Source organism: Pongo pygmaeus, chromosome 10 (genome assembly GCF_028885625.2).
Source record: "Pongo pygmaeus isolate AG05252 chromosome 10, NHGRI_mPonPyg2-v2.0_pri, whole genome shotgun sequence".
In the NCBI taxonomy this organism is placed as follows: domain Eukaryota; kingdom Metazoa; phylum Chordata; class Mammalia; order Primates; family Hominidae; genus Pongo; species Pongo pygmaeus.
Genome location: NC_072383.2, coordinates 45,215,742 through 45,233,991, shown reverse-complemented (window position 1 = coordinate 45,233,991; position 18,250 = coordinate 45,215,742). Strand labels below are relative to the sequence as shown.

General features: G+C 40.0%; 1 protein-coding gene across 2 annotated transcripts in view; it reads left to right on the top strand.

The window, feature by feature from the left end:
- RPAP3 (RNA polymerase II associated protein 3) overlaps window positions 1-859 on the top strand; it is a 43,620-nt gene extending 42,761 nt beyond the window's left edge. For both annotated transcript variants that reach the window (XM_054443056.2, XM_054443057.1), the window contains exon 17: window positions 557-859. In XM_054443056.2, coding sequence (XP_054299031.1) covers window positions 557-642 — 86 coding nt within the window. In that variant the 3' untranslated portion in view covers window positions 643-859. The remainder of the gene's footprint in view (window positions 1-556) is intronic.
- The last annotated feature ends 17,391 nt before the right edge of the window (window positions 860-18,250 follow it).

The following is an 18,250-nucleotide window of genomic DNA, read 5'->3' as shown; positions in this document are numbered from 1 at the left end:
AAGTGCTGGGATTACAGGCGTGAGCCACCACGCCCGGCCCATGATCTTATTTTTAACCTGTAGTAGTTTTAATTTTGTAATATAAAAATATTTAACTGTCCCATCAAGTGTGATTTCATCAGTGTCATTGCTGTTTTTCATTTACAGTAGTGATGTAAAGTTTTCTTTTAAAATAAAATGATTTAGGTTTGAAAAACAGTTTAGTTGAAATAAAAATATTAAGTAAATGAACGTACACTTGTTACACAGATAGAGTAAACATTTTTAAGGTAGTACAGAATGAATTAAGTTTAATCTGCAAGATTAATATCATTGAGAATGCAGGGGAAATTTTATACTGCTAAAGCAAAATATTCCTGAAAGAACCATTGTTGGATTGCTATATAATTTTGTGTTCTCAGATTGGCTTTTTAAATATCTGAATTAGAATTTATAAACCTGTTTATTGCTTTAAAATGTAAAATGTTTTTGACAAATCAGATTGCTCCTTTTAATTTACATTTTGCTTGGTTTTTAAAAAATGAGATTAAAATGGAGAATTTTTTTTCTTTTTCAGTTGCACGTGCATTATTTAATCACATAGACAAGTCAGGATTGAAGGATAATTCTGTTGAAGAACTCAAGAAAAGATATGGTGGTTGATTTCCATTTTTGCTAAAATAATTGTTTTTGACTTTCATATGTAAATTTTTTCTACTGAAAGTGTTTTGCTTTTTAAGAAAATGAAATTATATAGCAGGAAAGGACTATCTTTGAACATAAGTTAATTAACTATAAGGTGAATTGTGATTTAACTAGTGAGAATTGTATTCAAGTGAACTCTTGTGTTTTTCTGAAAATAAAAATATAAATAATGAGATACGTTTGTAAGGATCAGCATTTTATTTTATGAGTCATTTTAAATGTTAAATTTAGATACATTCTTCAGTGACTGATAAATGTAACATTATTTTTATATTTTCATGAGTTTTTGTAACCACTTGCCAAAGCTGCTTCATTAGCATATGAATAATTACCTTTGTAAAGAGGAAGTTAAATAGATAGTGAGATCCTTTCTTTATAAAACTTTTAAATGTTATTGTGCCAATTCACTAACATGAAGTTATTTAGTTGCAGGGTATGTATTTTTAGTATTTATGTTGAAAGAAAGAAGACTTATTTTATTTTATTTTATTTTATTTTTATCTTGTTATTATTATATTTTAAGTTTCAGGGTACATGTGCACAATGTGCAGGTCAGTTACATATGTATACATGTGCCATGCTGGTGTGCTGCACCCATTAACTCGTCATTTAGCATTAGGTATATCTCCTAATGCTATCCCTCCCCCCACCCCACAACAGTCCCCAGAGTGTGATGTTCCCCTTCCTGTGTCCATGTGTTCTCATTGTTCAATTCCCATCTATGAGTGAGAACATGCAGTGTTTGGTTTTTTGTCCTTGTGATAGTTTACTGAGAATGATGATTTCCAATTTCATCCATGTCCCTACAAAGGACACGAACTCATTATTTTTTATGGCTGCGTAGTATTCCATGGTGTATATGTGCCACATTTTCTTAATCCAGTCTATCATTGCTGGACATTTGGGTTGGTTCCAAGTCTTTGCTATTGTGAATAGTGCCGCAATAAACATACGTGTGCATGTGTCTTTATAGCAGCATGATTTATAATCCTTTGGGTATATACCCAGTAATGGGATGGCTGGGTCAAATGGTATTTCTAGTTCTAGATCCCTGAGGAATGGCCACACTGACTTCCACAATGGTTGAACTAGTTTACAGTCCCACCAACAGTGTAAAAGTGTTCCTGTTTCTCCACATCCTCTCCAGCACCTGTTGTTTCCTGACTTTTTAATGATTGCCATTCTAACTGGTGTGAGATGGTATCTCGTTGTGGTTTTGATTTGCATTTCTCTGATGGCCAGTGATGGTGAGCATTTTTTCATGTGTTTTTTGGCTGCATAAATGAGAAGACTTTTAACTAGACTTTCAAACTAGGTTAATTGAAGTATCACAGTATTCTTACATTTTAATGCCATAGGGTTTTTTCCCTTATGTTATCCATGTTACATACCAGTTAAGGACAGATAATCTAATGCAAGGTGTAAAAATGTAAAAATTAGTAATGTTTAAAGTACTAATTAGCATATAGCCCGTATGTATGTGTTGGATGTGAGTGTAGCATTTGTAAGCTTTTGAAAGTAGGGCTAGAACTCTGCTCATCCCTGTACTCTGCATAGTACCTAGCACAAACCTTTGCACATAGTTAGGTGCTCAACTGATACTTATAAAATTTAATTGAATTTGACGCAAGAATCATATTAAGTAAATATTTAAAGTAGCAGCCTAGCAAATTTTTGGGCATGGCGTAAACACTGGTAAAACCAGTTAATTTTAGAGACTATCAAATTGTTAAAAAATATTAGGACACCATCCTTTAATTGTTATCAGCATCAATAAGACAGTTCAGTTTACAATTTTATACAATATTGTGGTTAATTTTTATTGCCATTATACATATTATTATTCTTATGAATTGTTTGAGAAGTAATCATAATTTATTTACAAAGATAATTTCTTCAGGTTCTGGTATAAATTATTGAGATATGTTTGTAATTTGGATAGTTTGAATGCTTTACAATACACTTAAGATAGAGTTTATTAACTTTGTTTATTGCTAAATGTATTATGACATATAAACAGGCAATTGAATTTAGCTTTTTATCTGCTATCATCTGAATGTTTATATCCGCCACAAATTCATATGTTGAAATCCTAACCCTGAAGGCGATGGTCTTCGGAGGTGGGGCCTTTGGGAAGTGATTAGGTCAGGAGGGCAGGCCCTTGTAAAAGAGGCCCCAGAGAGCTTGTTCACCAATTCCACCATGTAAGGGCACATAAGAAGGCACCATCTACGAACAAGAAGGTGGGCCTTCACCAGACACCAGAGACCAGAATCTACTGGCATCTTCATCTTGGACTCCCCAGCCTCCAGAACTGTAAGAAATAAATTTCTGTTTTTATTAGTGTAAGCTACCCAGTTTGATATTTTATTATAGCAACCCGAATGGACTAAGGTATGATCCTTTGAAGAAACTTACAAGGTAGTCAGGGCAGGTAATGTTACTGTCATTCTTAACATAAGAAAAGGAGGCTCAGAGGGTTAATGTTCTCTGCATGATTATAGAGCTAAAAATTGGCCAAAACAGTTCAGAACATGCTGTCTTGTCTTAATGTAGAGCTATTTGAACTACTCCCAGCTGCAGTTTTTATGTTGTGTTACCTGTGTAGAGACTTAACTGAAGAAGTACAGATCACAAGATTTACTACAGAATTTGAATTTTAAAAAATTTCTGATGTTAGCCTGATTTCTCCCCAGAGACATTTTCATGTAGTGATTTAAGACCAGAGGCTCTGGATTCAGACTTCTTGAGTTTGAATTCTGGCTCCATCTGGCTTAGGGCCTTGGACAAGTTACTTTTCTGTTCTTTGTTTTTGAAATCTGTAGAATGGGTATAAGTGAGATTGAATGAATGCACACATTTTGTTTTGGGAGCAGGGCTGGATGTATAGTAAGCTACCGTTGTTACTATTATTATTACAATTACCATCATTTCCTAAAAGTGATTAGAATAAAGAACAGTCTTTAGGGGCTGTGTCATATTGTTGCCTTATTGCAAAATAGCATAGTGGTTAATAAAGTCATTTTTGAGTCAGATAACCTGCGTATACAACCTATTGCACTCAACTAGCGTGTGAATTTGGACATACTGCTTAGCCTCTCTAAGCTTCTGTTTCCTCTCATATAAAATAAAATATTAGTAAATGCCTACCTCAAAGATTTTTAGAAAGGCTAATACTTATAAGTATTAGCACATTAATGCCTGTCACGTAGTGCTCAGTCATTTTTATTAATAATAGTAATATTATTGCCTTAAAGGTACAAAAGCAGTACTTTCCCAAGTGGTTTCTTTCTGGAAATGTAGTTATTTACTGTTAATTGTATCTTTTGACTTGATAGCAACATTTACATCATAATTATTCTTGTATTATTGGCAGAAGCAGCATGCCTGTCATTTATTGGCTGCCTCCCACTCTTGTTTTAGTTACACTCAATTTAATAAATTGATGGGGTATACCCAAGTCCTCACCATTTTAACAATTTGTGCTAATGCATTTGAAAAAAATTTTACTTTCAACATCTAAATCCATTATCTCTGTTAACAGGAGGCATTTCTGAACACAGTACCAAGGCTCATTTTACCTTTTTACAATTCTTTCTTAACGTTTGACCTTTATCAGAGTTATGTTTAAAGAAACATTAAAAATTTAATGTTAGTGAAACTTCTGTTTGATTCATTCATTTAATTAATTTAACAAATATTTGTTGAATCTACATATAATGCCAGGCACTGCTAGGCACTGGAAATACAAAAATGAACAAAGTAAACATGGATTCTTTCCTCACAAAGCTTACAATGAAGTGGGAGGTGGGATGGGATGGTGGGGATACAAATAAAGAGGTACAATGTAATAAATGCTAAACAGGTAATACTAAGGGATCATGGGAAATACCAAGAATAGCAGATGCAAAAGACAAGACAAGTTTGAGAAAACTTGTGTAATTTTTTGCACAGAGTGGGAACTGGGTTGTGGTAAGAAATGAGGCTGGTGAAGACAGAAGGGTTGAGATTCTAGAGGACATTTGAACTTCATCCTGAGGGTACTGTGGAACTAGTGATAGTTTATATAGGAGGGTGATTCTCAAATTTGTATTTTATACAATTTACTTTGGCTACTATGGGAAGAACAGTTGCCTGGGGACATCAGAGACAGGGGAACTTGTCAGAGGACTTGGGGTACCTAAGGCAAGAGATTATGGTATCCTGAACAAGAGTACTAGCCGTGAGGATGGAGAGAAGTGACCAGAATGGAGAAATATTTGGGAAGTAGAATGGGCAAGTTTAGGCAGTAGATTCAGGGCCCCCACATTCAGGGCTTAACTCCAAGGAGCACCCTTTACATTGTGGTCTGCGTGAATGGCATCCCTGGAACATAATGTGAATGCTTCCTAACTTGTACAATTTGGTGATCCTGTGTGGACTGGGAAGCAAGTTGAGAAGCAGAAGGAAGCATTAATGGTCGTGCCCAGATTTTTTTTCCCCTAGGGCAGTGCTTTCATTCACGAAAATATAAACCACAGTGGGTGACACCATATGTGGAACTGGAAAGTTTGGTTTGAGTGGCTGAGGGAAAGGTTCAATTTGGGATCTGTTGGATTTGTGATCCCTTTGGTCATTGAAATAGATTAGGGATGGTGATTTGGGTTTGGACATTAAAAAGCAATTAGGTGAAGTCTCAGGATTAGATGAGATTACTTGGAAGTATAGAATCAGGAGAAAAGGGTGATTGGGTAAGTGGAACAGAACTAACATCCACATTTAACAGATTGGAAAAGGAGCACATAGAGCAGACTAGGGAGAGTGGGCGCAGAGAGGGTGACGTTGGCAAAAAGCACGTGATGGAATTAAGCTTTTTGTTATTGATAATTTAAAAGCTTTGTCTTCATAACTAATTATTGGTTCTGTCATGTAAGTTTTTAGGATTGTTGCCAAGTTTGAGAAAATCTCTACCATGTTTCTTTTGTATTTCAGCCATATGATTCTGGGGTTTATATGAGTATATATTTCTGGTAAGGCAGAACTCCCATTTTGACCAGGCATCCGTGAAGCATCCTGTTACAAAATATGTCTGAAGACTGAGAAGTATCTCCACAGATTAGCTTCAGGATCCATACATTACAAATCTTGTCCACCACTGCACATGTACTTCTGGAGCTGGTTACTGTCTAATGCATTTATATCATGGTTCAGCTTCTGGCCTAAAACTGGAAAAGTTGATGGTATGGACAGTAGGAGTATCCCTAAAATCTTCCTGTACTGAGATGGTGAGCAGTAGTTCAACCTGGTACAAAAATGACTGCAGACCATGTAAATATATTCTGTAACACTCAGCTACTTCATAGTCTAGATCTCAAAACACTTGGTGCAGGGAAGTTAGAGTGGAAAGGGACAGCAGTCTAGATCGATTGTGGTTAAAATATATTGGTTTTGAAATTTAGTTTGAAAATGTAGTTTGCAAAAACATAGTCATGTAAACACTTCCCTGTAGCCCTTCTCAGGGTGGAAGTGGCCTGTACAAATGAGAGTTCCTGGGGCTTAAGCCTTTGTTAACTTCAGGGTAAATCAGCTGTTTTCTCAGTCCATAACTCTGAGGCCTATGAGTGTTTAGCAAGCATCTCTTCTTTTGCAACACCAGAGGTTTTGGATGCACAGTCTATACATCTCAACTATCAAATTTGTGAACAACTGAAGGCTTATGCCTTTTTAGGGCTTGATCTGTCTGGTATTGATTTTTCATTTTAGGTATGAGTTACAAGAGCTAGATCCTCTCTCAAGGCCTTCAAACTCTACTCCCCCTAATGGCCTTTTGATGACTTCTAGCAAGCCTCACTAACCTTGCCCTACCACCCACCATTAATCTACTAGGAGAACTCTCCGTGCTAATAGCTATATTCTCCTGATCAAATATCACCCTCCTAGCACTGAAGAGGTTATTTGCTTTCTCTTCCATGTGTATCTCCTTTTTTTAGAGTGTGGGCCTTGAGCCCATGCCCTTCTATCTTTTCTATTATCTTGTATCCTGATGTCCTCTATTTTCTGAGGCTCCTCCCCTGACTACAAGCAAGTCTGGATTTCCCTGCTTAGAGGAATGGTCCTTTGACCCTGTCCATATCCTCTCTCTCTTCTGGCTATCCCCAGTAGTTCTGTGATGGTAAAATTAGTCATTTTCCCCTTAGTTCTTACTGTCCTTGACCCCCTGTAGCATTTGACCTGGTTGGCTATCTTGGCCTTGGTGACATTTCACCCTGTTGGTTCTTTGCCTCCTCCTCATAGCTCTGTCTCTGTCTCCTTTTCATCTTTGCGTGTCTAGTCTAGTCCTTGGCCCTCTCCTGTCCCCTGACAGCATGACTACTCAGAACCTCTACTAATAACTCCCAAATTTGTTTCTTAATTGCTCTCCTTTTTCCCTGGTTCTGTACTAACTGTTATTCCTTGGTGTGCTATTACTGACCAGAACCCAACATTGTAAATAGCAGCTCATTGCCCTTGCAATCCAGCAGCCCCATTCTAGCCGTCTCTCCTGACTGCCCCTCTTTTAATGTGGCCATTGTTGGTTCAGACAGAAATTTCAACCTTAGCAATATTTTTGACCGCTACTTCTTTTTGCCTGCATCCAATCACTAACTCATGAAGTCCAGTGGGCTTTCCCCTTGCAGTGTCTGCCATGTGTCACCTCATGTCCTGAAGATGGCAGTAACCCCTACTGAGTCTCTCTGGCTGTATTCCTGTATAATCCACCTGTGTGCCTCTGCCAGCTAAATCTTCCTTTAGCATTGCTCTCATTATGTCACCTGTGCACACAGCTTGCAGGACACCTCACTGCTCATGAGACTTCTTGTGATGGCCATCTTCTAAGTTAAATATTGGGACAACTTGTTTGACCAAGGGCTTTCTGATTTGTGGATTTAATTCTTAATTCAGCAGCACATATTATGTGCCAGCTGCTATGCTAAACCACAGCCTCTACCCTGAAGTATCTCGGTCTATTAGGGGAATTGGACAATTCTTCTTTCTAATCAGAAAAGAAAGAAGAATCCAGGCAGATGCAGGGAAAGCATGGTTTAGGTAGAACAGCTTGGAACAGAGGAGTATGAAAACAGGAAACATTTAGGGATTTGCAGGCAGTGGAGGTACTTGGGGCTTGGCTGTGGGGAGATGGTGAAGAAGTAGGAGCCAGATTATGAAAGGCCTTTGCTGTGACAAAAAGGCCAATTTTCTGAAAGTGATCAAGAATCACTCAAGGATTTCATTTTAGAGATAAGGAAACTGAGGCATATATAGGTTATATAATTTGCCCATAGACATCAGATTAACAGGTGGTGGAGCAGAGATACTGTACCAAGTAGTCTGATTCCAGAAGCCACATGCCCAACCACCATTCTATGTGTTATTCTTTTGGATGTATAGAGAAGACAGGATGGATTTTTATTTCTTGTTTCTGAGACAGAGTCTTCTGTCACCCAGCCTGGAGTGCAATGGTGCAATCTTGGCTCACTGCAGCCTCAGCCTATTGGGTTCAAGCGATTCTCCAGCCTCAGCCTCCCAAGTAGCTGGGATTACAGGGATGCGCCACCACACCCAGCTAATTTTTATATTTTTAGTAGAGACGGGGTTTCGCAATGTTGGCCAGGCTGGTCTCGAACTCCTGACCTCAAGTGATCCACCCTGTCTTGGCCTCCCAAAGTGCTGGGATTATAGGCACGCCCAGCCATCAAGATGGATTTTAAAAATATATGTAGGTGGGAGAATCCACAGGACTTCTGGGCGTTCATTCATTCAAAATTTCTTAAGTGTCTATAGTGTACCCAGTAGGGGATTAAGCATCAGAAAACAGACATAACTTCTGCCCTTCAGTAACACACAGGGTAGCTGGGGAGTCAAATAAATCTGCAGTTACAGCACAGTGCCATGAGTGCCCTAATAAAGGTTTGGAAAGAGCACAGAGGGCAGCTCTGAATCAGATTGGGTGGGACAGGGAAGGAAGAGGCAGCATTTGATATGAGTCTTGAGAAGGATGGTCCAGGTCCACAGTGGGAAGGAGATGTCCAGGTGGCGGGATCAGCATAGGGGAAGGCCATGTATTAATAGCATAGTCATGAGCACCTTGACTTGACCTTGGGGGTGTAGGCAATTCTGTATACTATGGAAGGTGACATGGGGGATAGAGTTTGAGTTGACTGGTACATTTTCCCTTCTTTTTTATTTGTTAATTTTTCATGTGTGCACATAACTAGATTTTAAGTTCCTGGAGGGTCGTGACATCGTCTTAGATGTCATTAGTGCTAACATTGGCCTTGTCTATGGCAGACGCTTAGCTGTTTATTGAATGATCAGTCTAGATTATTACGACATTAGGCTAGAATTAGTGAGTTTCTCCTCTTACAGTGGTTATTTAATGTAGGACTGTCAAATCTAATTCATGAGAGAATTATACTCTTCATGACTTTTTCACTGTAATCACTTAAAGAGAAGAAAAATGAAGCCACACATGATATAGGCTATCCCAATCGGTTTGATTCTACTTTGTCAAATAATAATTTGGGGCAACAAAAAGACTTGATTAAAAAGTTTTTAACATGATTGTTTTGTTGAGCTTATATAAGTTTAAAACTTATTTCCCGTCAAACATGAGGATTAATAGCTTCACTTCAATTTAGTCTTAACGGCAGCCTGTCTAGCGATACGGCTTTTAAGATTTGTGACATCTTTGAATTTTATATAGCAGTAATTTTAACCTAGTAGCAGCAAGGAGACAAAATTCCTTACATTCCATCTCTGAAAATGACCACTTCTAAAGTAGGCGCACCTCAGGGATCTGAGAGCCTCCATTAGCTGATGCTTACAGTTAGAGTTTGAATTAAGCGAAAAAGACCTCTGGGTAATTTTATTTAATAAATGCTGTTCACCTACTATATATTTTTGCTATGATCTTCATGTCTGTGTCTCCCTAGACATTAGTTGAGAACTAATCCCCAGTGTGATAGTATTAGGAGGTGGGACCTTTGGGAGGTGATTAAGTCATGAAGTCAGAGCTCTCATGAATGGAATTAGTGACCTTATTTAAAAAAAGAAACCCCGGAGAGCTGCCTTGTCCCTTCTCCCATGGGAGGTTATAGCAAGAAGATTATTAACCTTCACCAGACATCAAATCTGCCATGATCTTTGACTTCCCATTCTCTAGAATGGTGAGAAATAAATTTCTGTTGTTTATAAGCTACCCAGTTTATGGTAATTTGTTACTGTAGCCCAAATAGACTAAAACAAATTTAGAATATCCATTTATATTTTATAATAGACAAAACACCAAACAACAATAACAGTCCCAAGGTTTATGTGTGTATGAAGCCCTGCTCTGGTGTCCTGCTGAATGCAGCTCTGGAGGAGGCCGTGGTTAACACTGCAGGGGCTTCCAGAGGGCTTGGCCTTGGGTGCACCTGGAATCTGCAATCCTGGATGCCTATCCCAGGATCCAGGTATGTGGGCAGTGTACCTAAGCAGAAGATCCTCCTTCAGTGTGTTTGACTTCTGTGATCACAAGCAGCCAGTCAAATGGGAGGTAGGAGACATTTCCCTTGTGGCTTATGGAATCAGTACTGTGCTTTTGCAGTACTGGTGCTGTGCTGATAACTGCAAAGAAGTAAGACTGTGAGTGATGAAAGGCTTAATCAGGGGTTTGATGATTCTGGAGGTGGTGATCTGGGGAATAGACAGGGAAGGTGGCATGGAAGAGGTGGAGTCTGAGGAGGCCTAGAAGGATGCGTCAGATCTGGTTTAGGTGGAGGAGGGTTGATGGCTTCTCTTAACAGGATCCATCTTAACTTCTGAGAGATACAGATGGATAGCAGAATAGTAGGATGGGAATTGCCGTGGCACCTTTCTTGAATGGCACCTTTCTTGAATGGCACATCAAAGCCCAGACCTGTTCACTCAGGAGAGATCTTGGGACGGAGAACAGTGGTAGAATTGTTATTTGGTTTGTCTCTTAAAGATTCTTAAATTTTATGTGACACTTCAGCATTTAAACTTCATGCTGTCGAAATACCAACCCGAGAGGTCAGAGGAAAAGAAGATAAAGAGTGCAGGCACTCAGGCAGTTGACATGGGTAAAACTTAATATTTGGGCCTCACTGGAATCTTTCTATTGGTTTACTATCTCTTCAGGGAATAGTGTAAATGAGGAAGATATGCCTGAGTCCTGGGGTCTATTTTAACCTACCACTTATAGCTTGCTTTATTGACATTTCAGATCACCCAAGCCAGTGAACACATTCGTGATGATCCTGAAGCTGATCGTGGGGGAAAATGTTTTATAAAACTAAGGGCATCCTTTGGGTGGATGAAACAGATGAAATCAGGATGAAATGAGCAGATTAATAAGGGTTGAGCATAGGCCATAAGAAATATTAAAAAACATATAAAACTGTCATCAATGATAAAATATTCATTGAAATATATCAAACGTTCACTGAAATATATCAAACGTTCTTCTGATCCTTGGCTGGTTCTCTTTGAGTAATGAGTCTCTGCAGTTAGTTTCTGCCACCTCGGGATGGAGACCAGTGTGCACTGGGCAGAGCACTGAGGAGGCACTTGCTAAATGTTCACTGAGTGAAAAGCGAGTAAAGCTGGAGACTGTTGTTGCCATGCATTGTCCATGAACAATGCCATGCATTGTCCATGAACACCAGGCAAAAGTTGTAAATGAATTTGATTGTAAATTAATTTGATATTTTAAAAGGAAAACTAAAACTATTCTGTAGCCAGAGTAGTGGAAATACACGAAAATAGATGACTCAGTCATTCCATTGATTCTGTACTAGAACAGAATTTGCAATACCATTTAGAATACTTCTGGAACTCTGTCCCAATAAGAGCAATAGAAGATGAGCTTTTATCATAACAAAGTGCTCTGAGCTGTATAGTTTTCTTGACTTTTTTTTTTTTTTTTTTTGAGACGGAGTCTTGCTCTATTGCCAGGCCTGGAGTGCAGTGGCACAATCAAAGCTCACTGCAACCTCCGCCTCCTGGGTTCAAGCAATTCTCCTGCCGCAGCCTCCTGAGTAGCTGGGATTACAGGTGTGCGCCACCACGCCCGACTAATTTTTGTGTTTTTAGTAAAGGCGGGGTTTTACCATGTTGGCCAGGCTGGTCTCGAACTTCTGACCTCAGGTGATCTGCCTGCCTCAGCCCCCCAAAGTGCTGGAATTTCAGGCGTGAGCCACCATGCCTGACCCTTCTTGACATTTTCAGTTTATCTTATTTGACCCTTACAACTGTGTTCAATGAGATATTTAGAGCAGCTGTTACTTGGATAGGAAAACAAAGAGCTGAAAAGGTTAAATTACGTGCCCAAAGTTATGTGAATAATGACATAACTCAGACTCTGCGCTGTTTCCAGTAACCTCTATCAGGTCCCCTCTTATGAAATCCAGTAATGATGTGGACTTTACTGAGTAAACCCCTAGCACTGCAAACCATTGAATGTGGATTCAGTGGTGCTACAGACTGAATGTTGTGTCCTACCCAAAATCCATATGTTGAAATCCTAATCCCCACTGTGATGGTATGTGGAGATGGGGCCTTTGGGAGGTAATTGGGCCATGAGGGTGGAGCCCTCATGCTGGGATTACTACCCTTATTAAAAAGGAACAGGAAAGAGCTGCTTCTTCCCCCACCCCACCCCCCTTCTCTCTGGCTCTTTTTCTGTCTGTCTCTGTCCTCTGCCACGTGAGGATACAATGAGACAACAGCCATCTGCCAACCAGGAAGAGGGCCCTCACCAAACACCAGGTCTGCTGGCTTCTTGATCATGGACTTATCAGTGTCCAGAACTGTGAGAAATAAATGTTTCTTGTTTAAGCCACCCAGTGTATGGTATTCTTAAAATAGCCTCCTGAACTAAGAGACATGAAAACTAGAATTGGTCTGCCTATCAGTGGGATTATAAATGTGCAATGTATTTTAAAGAGTTGATCTCCAAAGTACAGTACTTAGCACGTAATATGAAGTCAATAAATGTTTGCTAGATAAAGGAACGAATGCAGGCAGTATAGAATGAGAATGAAGTATCCAGATGAAGCCTTAAGTTTGGCTGAAAGCACTTGTCTGAACATTTAAAGACGTTTTCATCATCAATGAGGATTATTTTAATTCCCTTTTATAGGATTGTGTTCAGAGTGTTCCTCCCCCAAAATGTTTTTTGAATACCAAATGAATGTAAAAAGGAATAGGGTTATAATGTTCTGTTTCTCCTGTGGAACTCCCTTGTTCATGGCAGTTCAAATAGACTAACATTAGCTAATATTTATATGCATCCTACTGTGTGGCAGGCACTTTACCAAGGGTTTCGCATGTATTATCTCAATCCTAGAAACATGCAGAATAGGTTTTCCTGTGAAGCTGGGGGTCAAGCAGAAGCTAGTCTGACTTAGACGCTCATATTCTTCCTCGTACACTGCAGTGGTTGCTGAGCCACTGTCAGGATAACAAGAGCACAGCGGCTGGAGAAGGCAGGCTGGCAGCTGGCATTTCCTCAGTATTACTGCCACCTACTGGATGTTCAGAAAATAGCAGTATGCATGTGGCAGAAAGCATTCTGATAGGAATAAAAATGAAAGTGAATTTTCATTTCTTAAGATTTTCGGCCAGGCGCGGTGGCTCACGCCTGTAATCCTAGCAGTTTGGGAGGCCAAGGCGGGCAGATTGCCTGAGCTCAGGAGTTCGAGACCAGCCTGGGCAACATGGCAAAACCCCATCACTACTAAAAATACAAAAAATTAGCTGGGCATGGTGGTGCCTGCCTGTATTCCCAGCAACTCCGAAGGCTGAGGCACGAAAATCACTTGAGCCTGGGAGGCAGAGGTTGCAGCGAGCTGAGATTGCACCACTGCACTCCACCCTAGCAACAGAGTGAGACCCTGTCTCAAAACAAAAAAAGATTTTGGCTGCTTAGTATCTGTAAAAGTCTCCTAGTGCATATAGCAAAAATGAAGATGTAATCTTTGATCATGTTGTTCAGTATTGAAACCTGGGAGGAGGATATGGTGAAAGGAGGGAGTATGGCAGACAGTTTGTTACGGCAAGTTCATTCATTAAGCCAGCATACAGGTCCTGGAGGCCTCCTCTGTGCCAGTCATTGTGGTGACAGGAGTAGTTGGCAGACAGGAAGGGATGGCAGTGCTTATTTGGGCCCTGTTATGAGACATTGGATTTACTCTGTCCTGTAGCCTGACAGTCCTGGGCCATGGTCACATAGGGAAGCTGTGAAATCATGGTAGAGTGTCTAGACAGGGAGCATACCTCAAACTGAGTGCCTAACTATGGCTGGGTCAGAACCCCATCTTCCTACATCAAGAAGAGCCCCCTTCCTAATGTGTCACAAGGTCTTTCTAGGGACTTGTGGGGGAGTGTGTGGGCAGCATTTTTCCTCCCCTCAGTACTTTAGTGCATGAGACCTAGATTTAAGCTAAATATTGACTAAATTTTGAAGAGGAAGAGGTGTCACAAAAATGCAGTTAGAAAGGAATGTGCAGAAAGCGCTGTTCTTCCTTGAGAGAGGGGTGTGTGTGCGTGCATGGACATGGTGGGCAATGCCATTTGTGTGCAATATTCAGGTCTGCTTTACTGGCCTACAGAGATACCTGCTTCTCTTCTACTTCCCCTTCCTCTCAGTTTCTAACATCAGTGAGTCATTTTGATGTTTACTTTATGAGGCCTCTTTAAGTGGTAAAATACAGTGATTTTGTTTAGTCTCACTTGGATAATTGAATATGCATTTCTGTAACATCAGAGCAAAACTATATTTAACGATTAAGTCAACACAGACCCTGAATTACGATGAAGTAGCACACTTGCAATGGCAAAAAGCCAAGTTGACACCAAGAAGTGTCATAGTTTTGTGGTCATTGATTTGATTTCTCAAAGATTATACCATGTTCAGTTCTCTCTTTTCTACACTTTGTACCAAGCCTTTTGTGAGTGCTAAACATCTTTGAATTATCTGTGATGAGGTATTGCTCACTGGGAAGGTATTAGTTTATGAGGATGGTGAAAAGACCAAAGGAAAGGACTCACTCACAATTCTGTCCAACAATAAATAGAGTTGACTGAGATGGCAGTGTTTTTTCCAGCTGAAGTTGCTACCTGGCTGGGCGTGGTGGGTCACGTCTGTAAGCCTAGCACTTTGGGAGGCTGAGGCAGGTGGATCACTTGAGGTCAGAAGTTCGAGACCAGCCTGGCCAACATAGTGAAACCCCATCTCAACTAAATATACAAAAATTAGCTGGGCGTGGTGACACGCATCTGTAGTTTCATCTACTCGGGAGGCTGAGGAAGGAGAATATCTCTTGAACCTGGGAGGTGGAGGTTGCAGTGAGCTGAGATCACACCACTGCAGCCTGGCCAACATAGTGAGCCTGGCCAACACAGTGAAACCCCGTCTCAATGAAATACAGAAAAATTAGCTGGGTGTGGTGACATGTACCTGTAGTTTCAGCTACTCGGGAGGCTGAGGAAGGAGAATCTCTTGAGCCTGGGAGGTGGAGGTTGCAGTGAGCTGAGATCACACCACTGCACTCTTAACCTGGGTGGCAGAGTGAGACTCTCTCTCAAGATGAAATGAAATGAAATTAAATGAAAGCAAATATAAAATAAAATAATAAAATAAAATAAAGTTGCTATCAACCTTATTTTAACCCTAACATCCTACAATTCAAGACCCGGGGCAGTATTATCCATAGAGTCTGGCAGTAGTGAAAGCTCTGCATGGTTACAGACTTTATCATGTCCTCACCTCTGGCCCTGAACTAGCCAGCAACTTCAAAGTGCCAGAGGGCTCCTGCCAAATATGTTTCCCTCCTGACTTGCCAGAATGCCTGAAAATCCTGTCCTAGACTTCTTAGAGACAAACATTTTAAACTTAGCCCAGGTATTACTGTAATTTGAAAATAGTAACATATGAGCTAATTCGTCTATTAACAAAGATGATTTTATCAGTCCCATGCTTTGGAGAGGAGGATCCTGAAGGAACCTAAAAGCAGGCCTTGGGAGACAAAAGCCAAGGTAGGGTTTAGGTTAAGTCAGAAGTGAAAAAGGATGATTTAACCGGGGAAATGAAGAATAAAGAAGGTAGGTATAGATAGTCTTTTTATCTCCCACAGGCTCAGAGTTTTGCCTTAGTTGGGGCTGGAGAGGCTGAGATCCCAGGCTCATAAATTTGACATAGAGGTTTTCCTGAGTAGACTCAGTACTAGGTAATCATAACTTATGGCTCTGGTTATTGTTACCTCAGTGATAGATTGCGCTTAATGGAGGGTGGGGTTCAGTAGGAACCCAGCTGTTGCAAGGCAGCTACCATCTGCCTTTAACCCCCACTGCAAACCAAATAGCAAAGCCATCTGAAGCCCCCAATTTGCTGGAAAGGCAGAAGCAAAAGTAGAGAACCAGATTCAAATGAACTTCTATAACTACCATCAGGATATCCTCAAGGGCTCTAGCTTTAGAGGGTCATCAGTCCCACTGATGCTGGAAAACATAACCTGTGCCTCTTTCTTGTGTCACTAGAAGACATCAGTCTTTGTTGGGTCCCAGCAACACCTACCTAGGGAGTGTTTACACACACACACAAATCCAGGCATACTGTTCCCTGTCAGCTATCCTGTGGGCAGCTGCCCAGGCTTCCCTGCTGTGGTTGTAGCCTCTTCTCTAGGCTTCCTCTCCACCCCAGGCCTGCTTAACCCCAGGCATGGACGCAGTCTCTTCTGTTAGCCTTCCAAGCACAGCTGATACTAGAAGGCACAGTTTAACAATACTTTACCATATACTTGAAGATACCACTGGGGACTTATGGGACACAAATGAACTTTAAAACCAGGCACCCCTGCTCCTGGAGTCCACTGGCTGTGCTTCTTTGCAAAAGTGCCCCTCCTTAAGCCCAGAATTCTCCACCAGTTGGCCTAAGCCAGATAAAGTGAAAACCAGTTCTCATCCTCTGACAGTCTCTGCAGAGCTTCACTATGCACTCAGTGAAGACTGGGTCAGCATCTGAGTCTGAAGCCTGTGCATGTGGATTACTCTCTGCTTTCAGGACTTCCCTGACCTGAAAGAGTGAGTAAGCATTTATCTTAGATTTGCTTAACCAAAACAGTGTTTCCTAGAACAATGGGAGAATCTTCCCAAAGGAAAAAGAAAATCCAGGAAACACACAAGAATGAAAAGAATGCTTCTGATTCCCCAAATGTTGGCTTTAATTTTGTTTTCTCATGTCTGTTGCAGTGGGTACCTGGAATTTGATTTTGTCCTTTTTTACTCACCAACTTTTCCATCTGAGAATGCTTGATTTGGATAATCAGAGTAAGTCAGTCAAAATCTTCAAATTGGGTATAAAGTGTCTCGGGTAAATATCAGCCCTTACAATCTGAAATGTTATCAAGTCAAGCTACGCTGCATGTTTGCCATCTCACTTTTCATTACACTTGATTTGTCCTTGCATTTGACAAAGAAGCAGAACAAAGTTTTCACCGACCAACCACGTGACAGCATTAACCACCAGAGGATTTTGAACCTAAGCCTGGTGGAAATTCAGAAGCAAGGAAAATCGTGTAAGGCAATGAGGCTCCTTAGAGAAACTTCAAAGATCTTGTTAATAGGTCAACTTAACTAACTGTAAATGACCTGAATTCAGGACTAAGATTTCCGTAAATATAGTGATCAATGTTGATTTTAATTATATTACCTTTAACACTTGTTAGAAGGAAAGCAAAGAATCTCATTTTCATGTATAATTAATTTTCATAGATCTGATACGCTTTTTACTTAGCTTGGAGCAATGGGTCATTTTTTAAAGGACTACATTATTAGCTTTGATCTAATTTGCCTGGGCTGAGTTTAAAATGTTTGTGGTTCTGAGAAGTCTAGGACAGGATTTTCAGGCATGAGATGGCTCTCTCCTTTCCATTTTGGTACTTGGATGTGAAATTTTATACCTCTTATTCCCAAGAAGCTGTCATATATAATAGGGTGGTGCATTGTGAATTTCATAATGTATTCATTGGTCCACTACATTAAAACATAAAAACTGAATCTGAATTATAGGAGTGCGGTCATATTATAAATTCATAAAAATTAAATTATTTTTATCAATCAAATAATGAATATTTAATATAATACTGGGCATTGGGGGTAAAACAGAAATTTTAAAAGCCATCATTGCTTAAAACCTGTAAGTGGGGTCATAAGGCTAATAAAAATGAAACAAGACAAATATGTGTTAAATGAATTAAGAATTAGGATAAAGAAGAGATTACTGTGGTCTCACATCAGCAAGAAGACTTCTTAGTGGGAGATGATACTTAAAAAGTTTGGGGGGACTCCTAGGAAAAGATGGTGGATTAACCACATTTTTTCTTCTCATCTTTCCTCAGATTCTAGTAAAACAATAGTAAAGAATTACAATGAATAAATCATAAACAGCAAAAAGAAGGGGAACTGCATTAGGAAACAAAAACTATTAATACATTTTAGAAAGGTGAAGGTGGAGGGAGTTACAGAAAGGATTTGCATGAGGGAG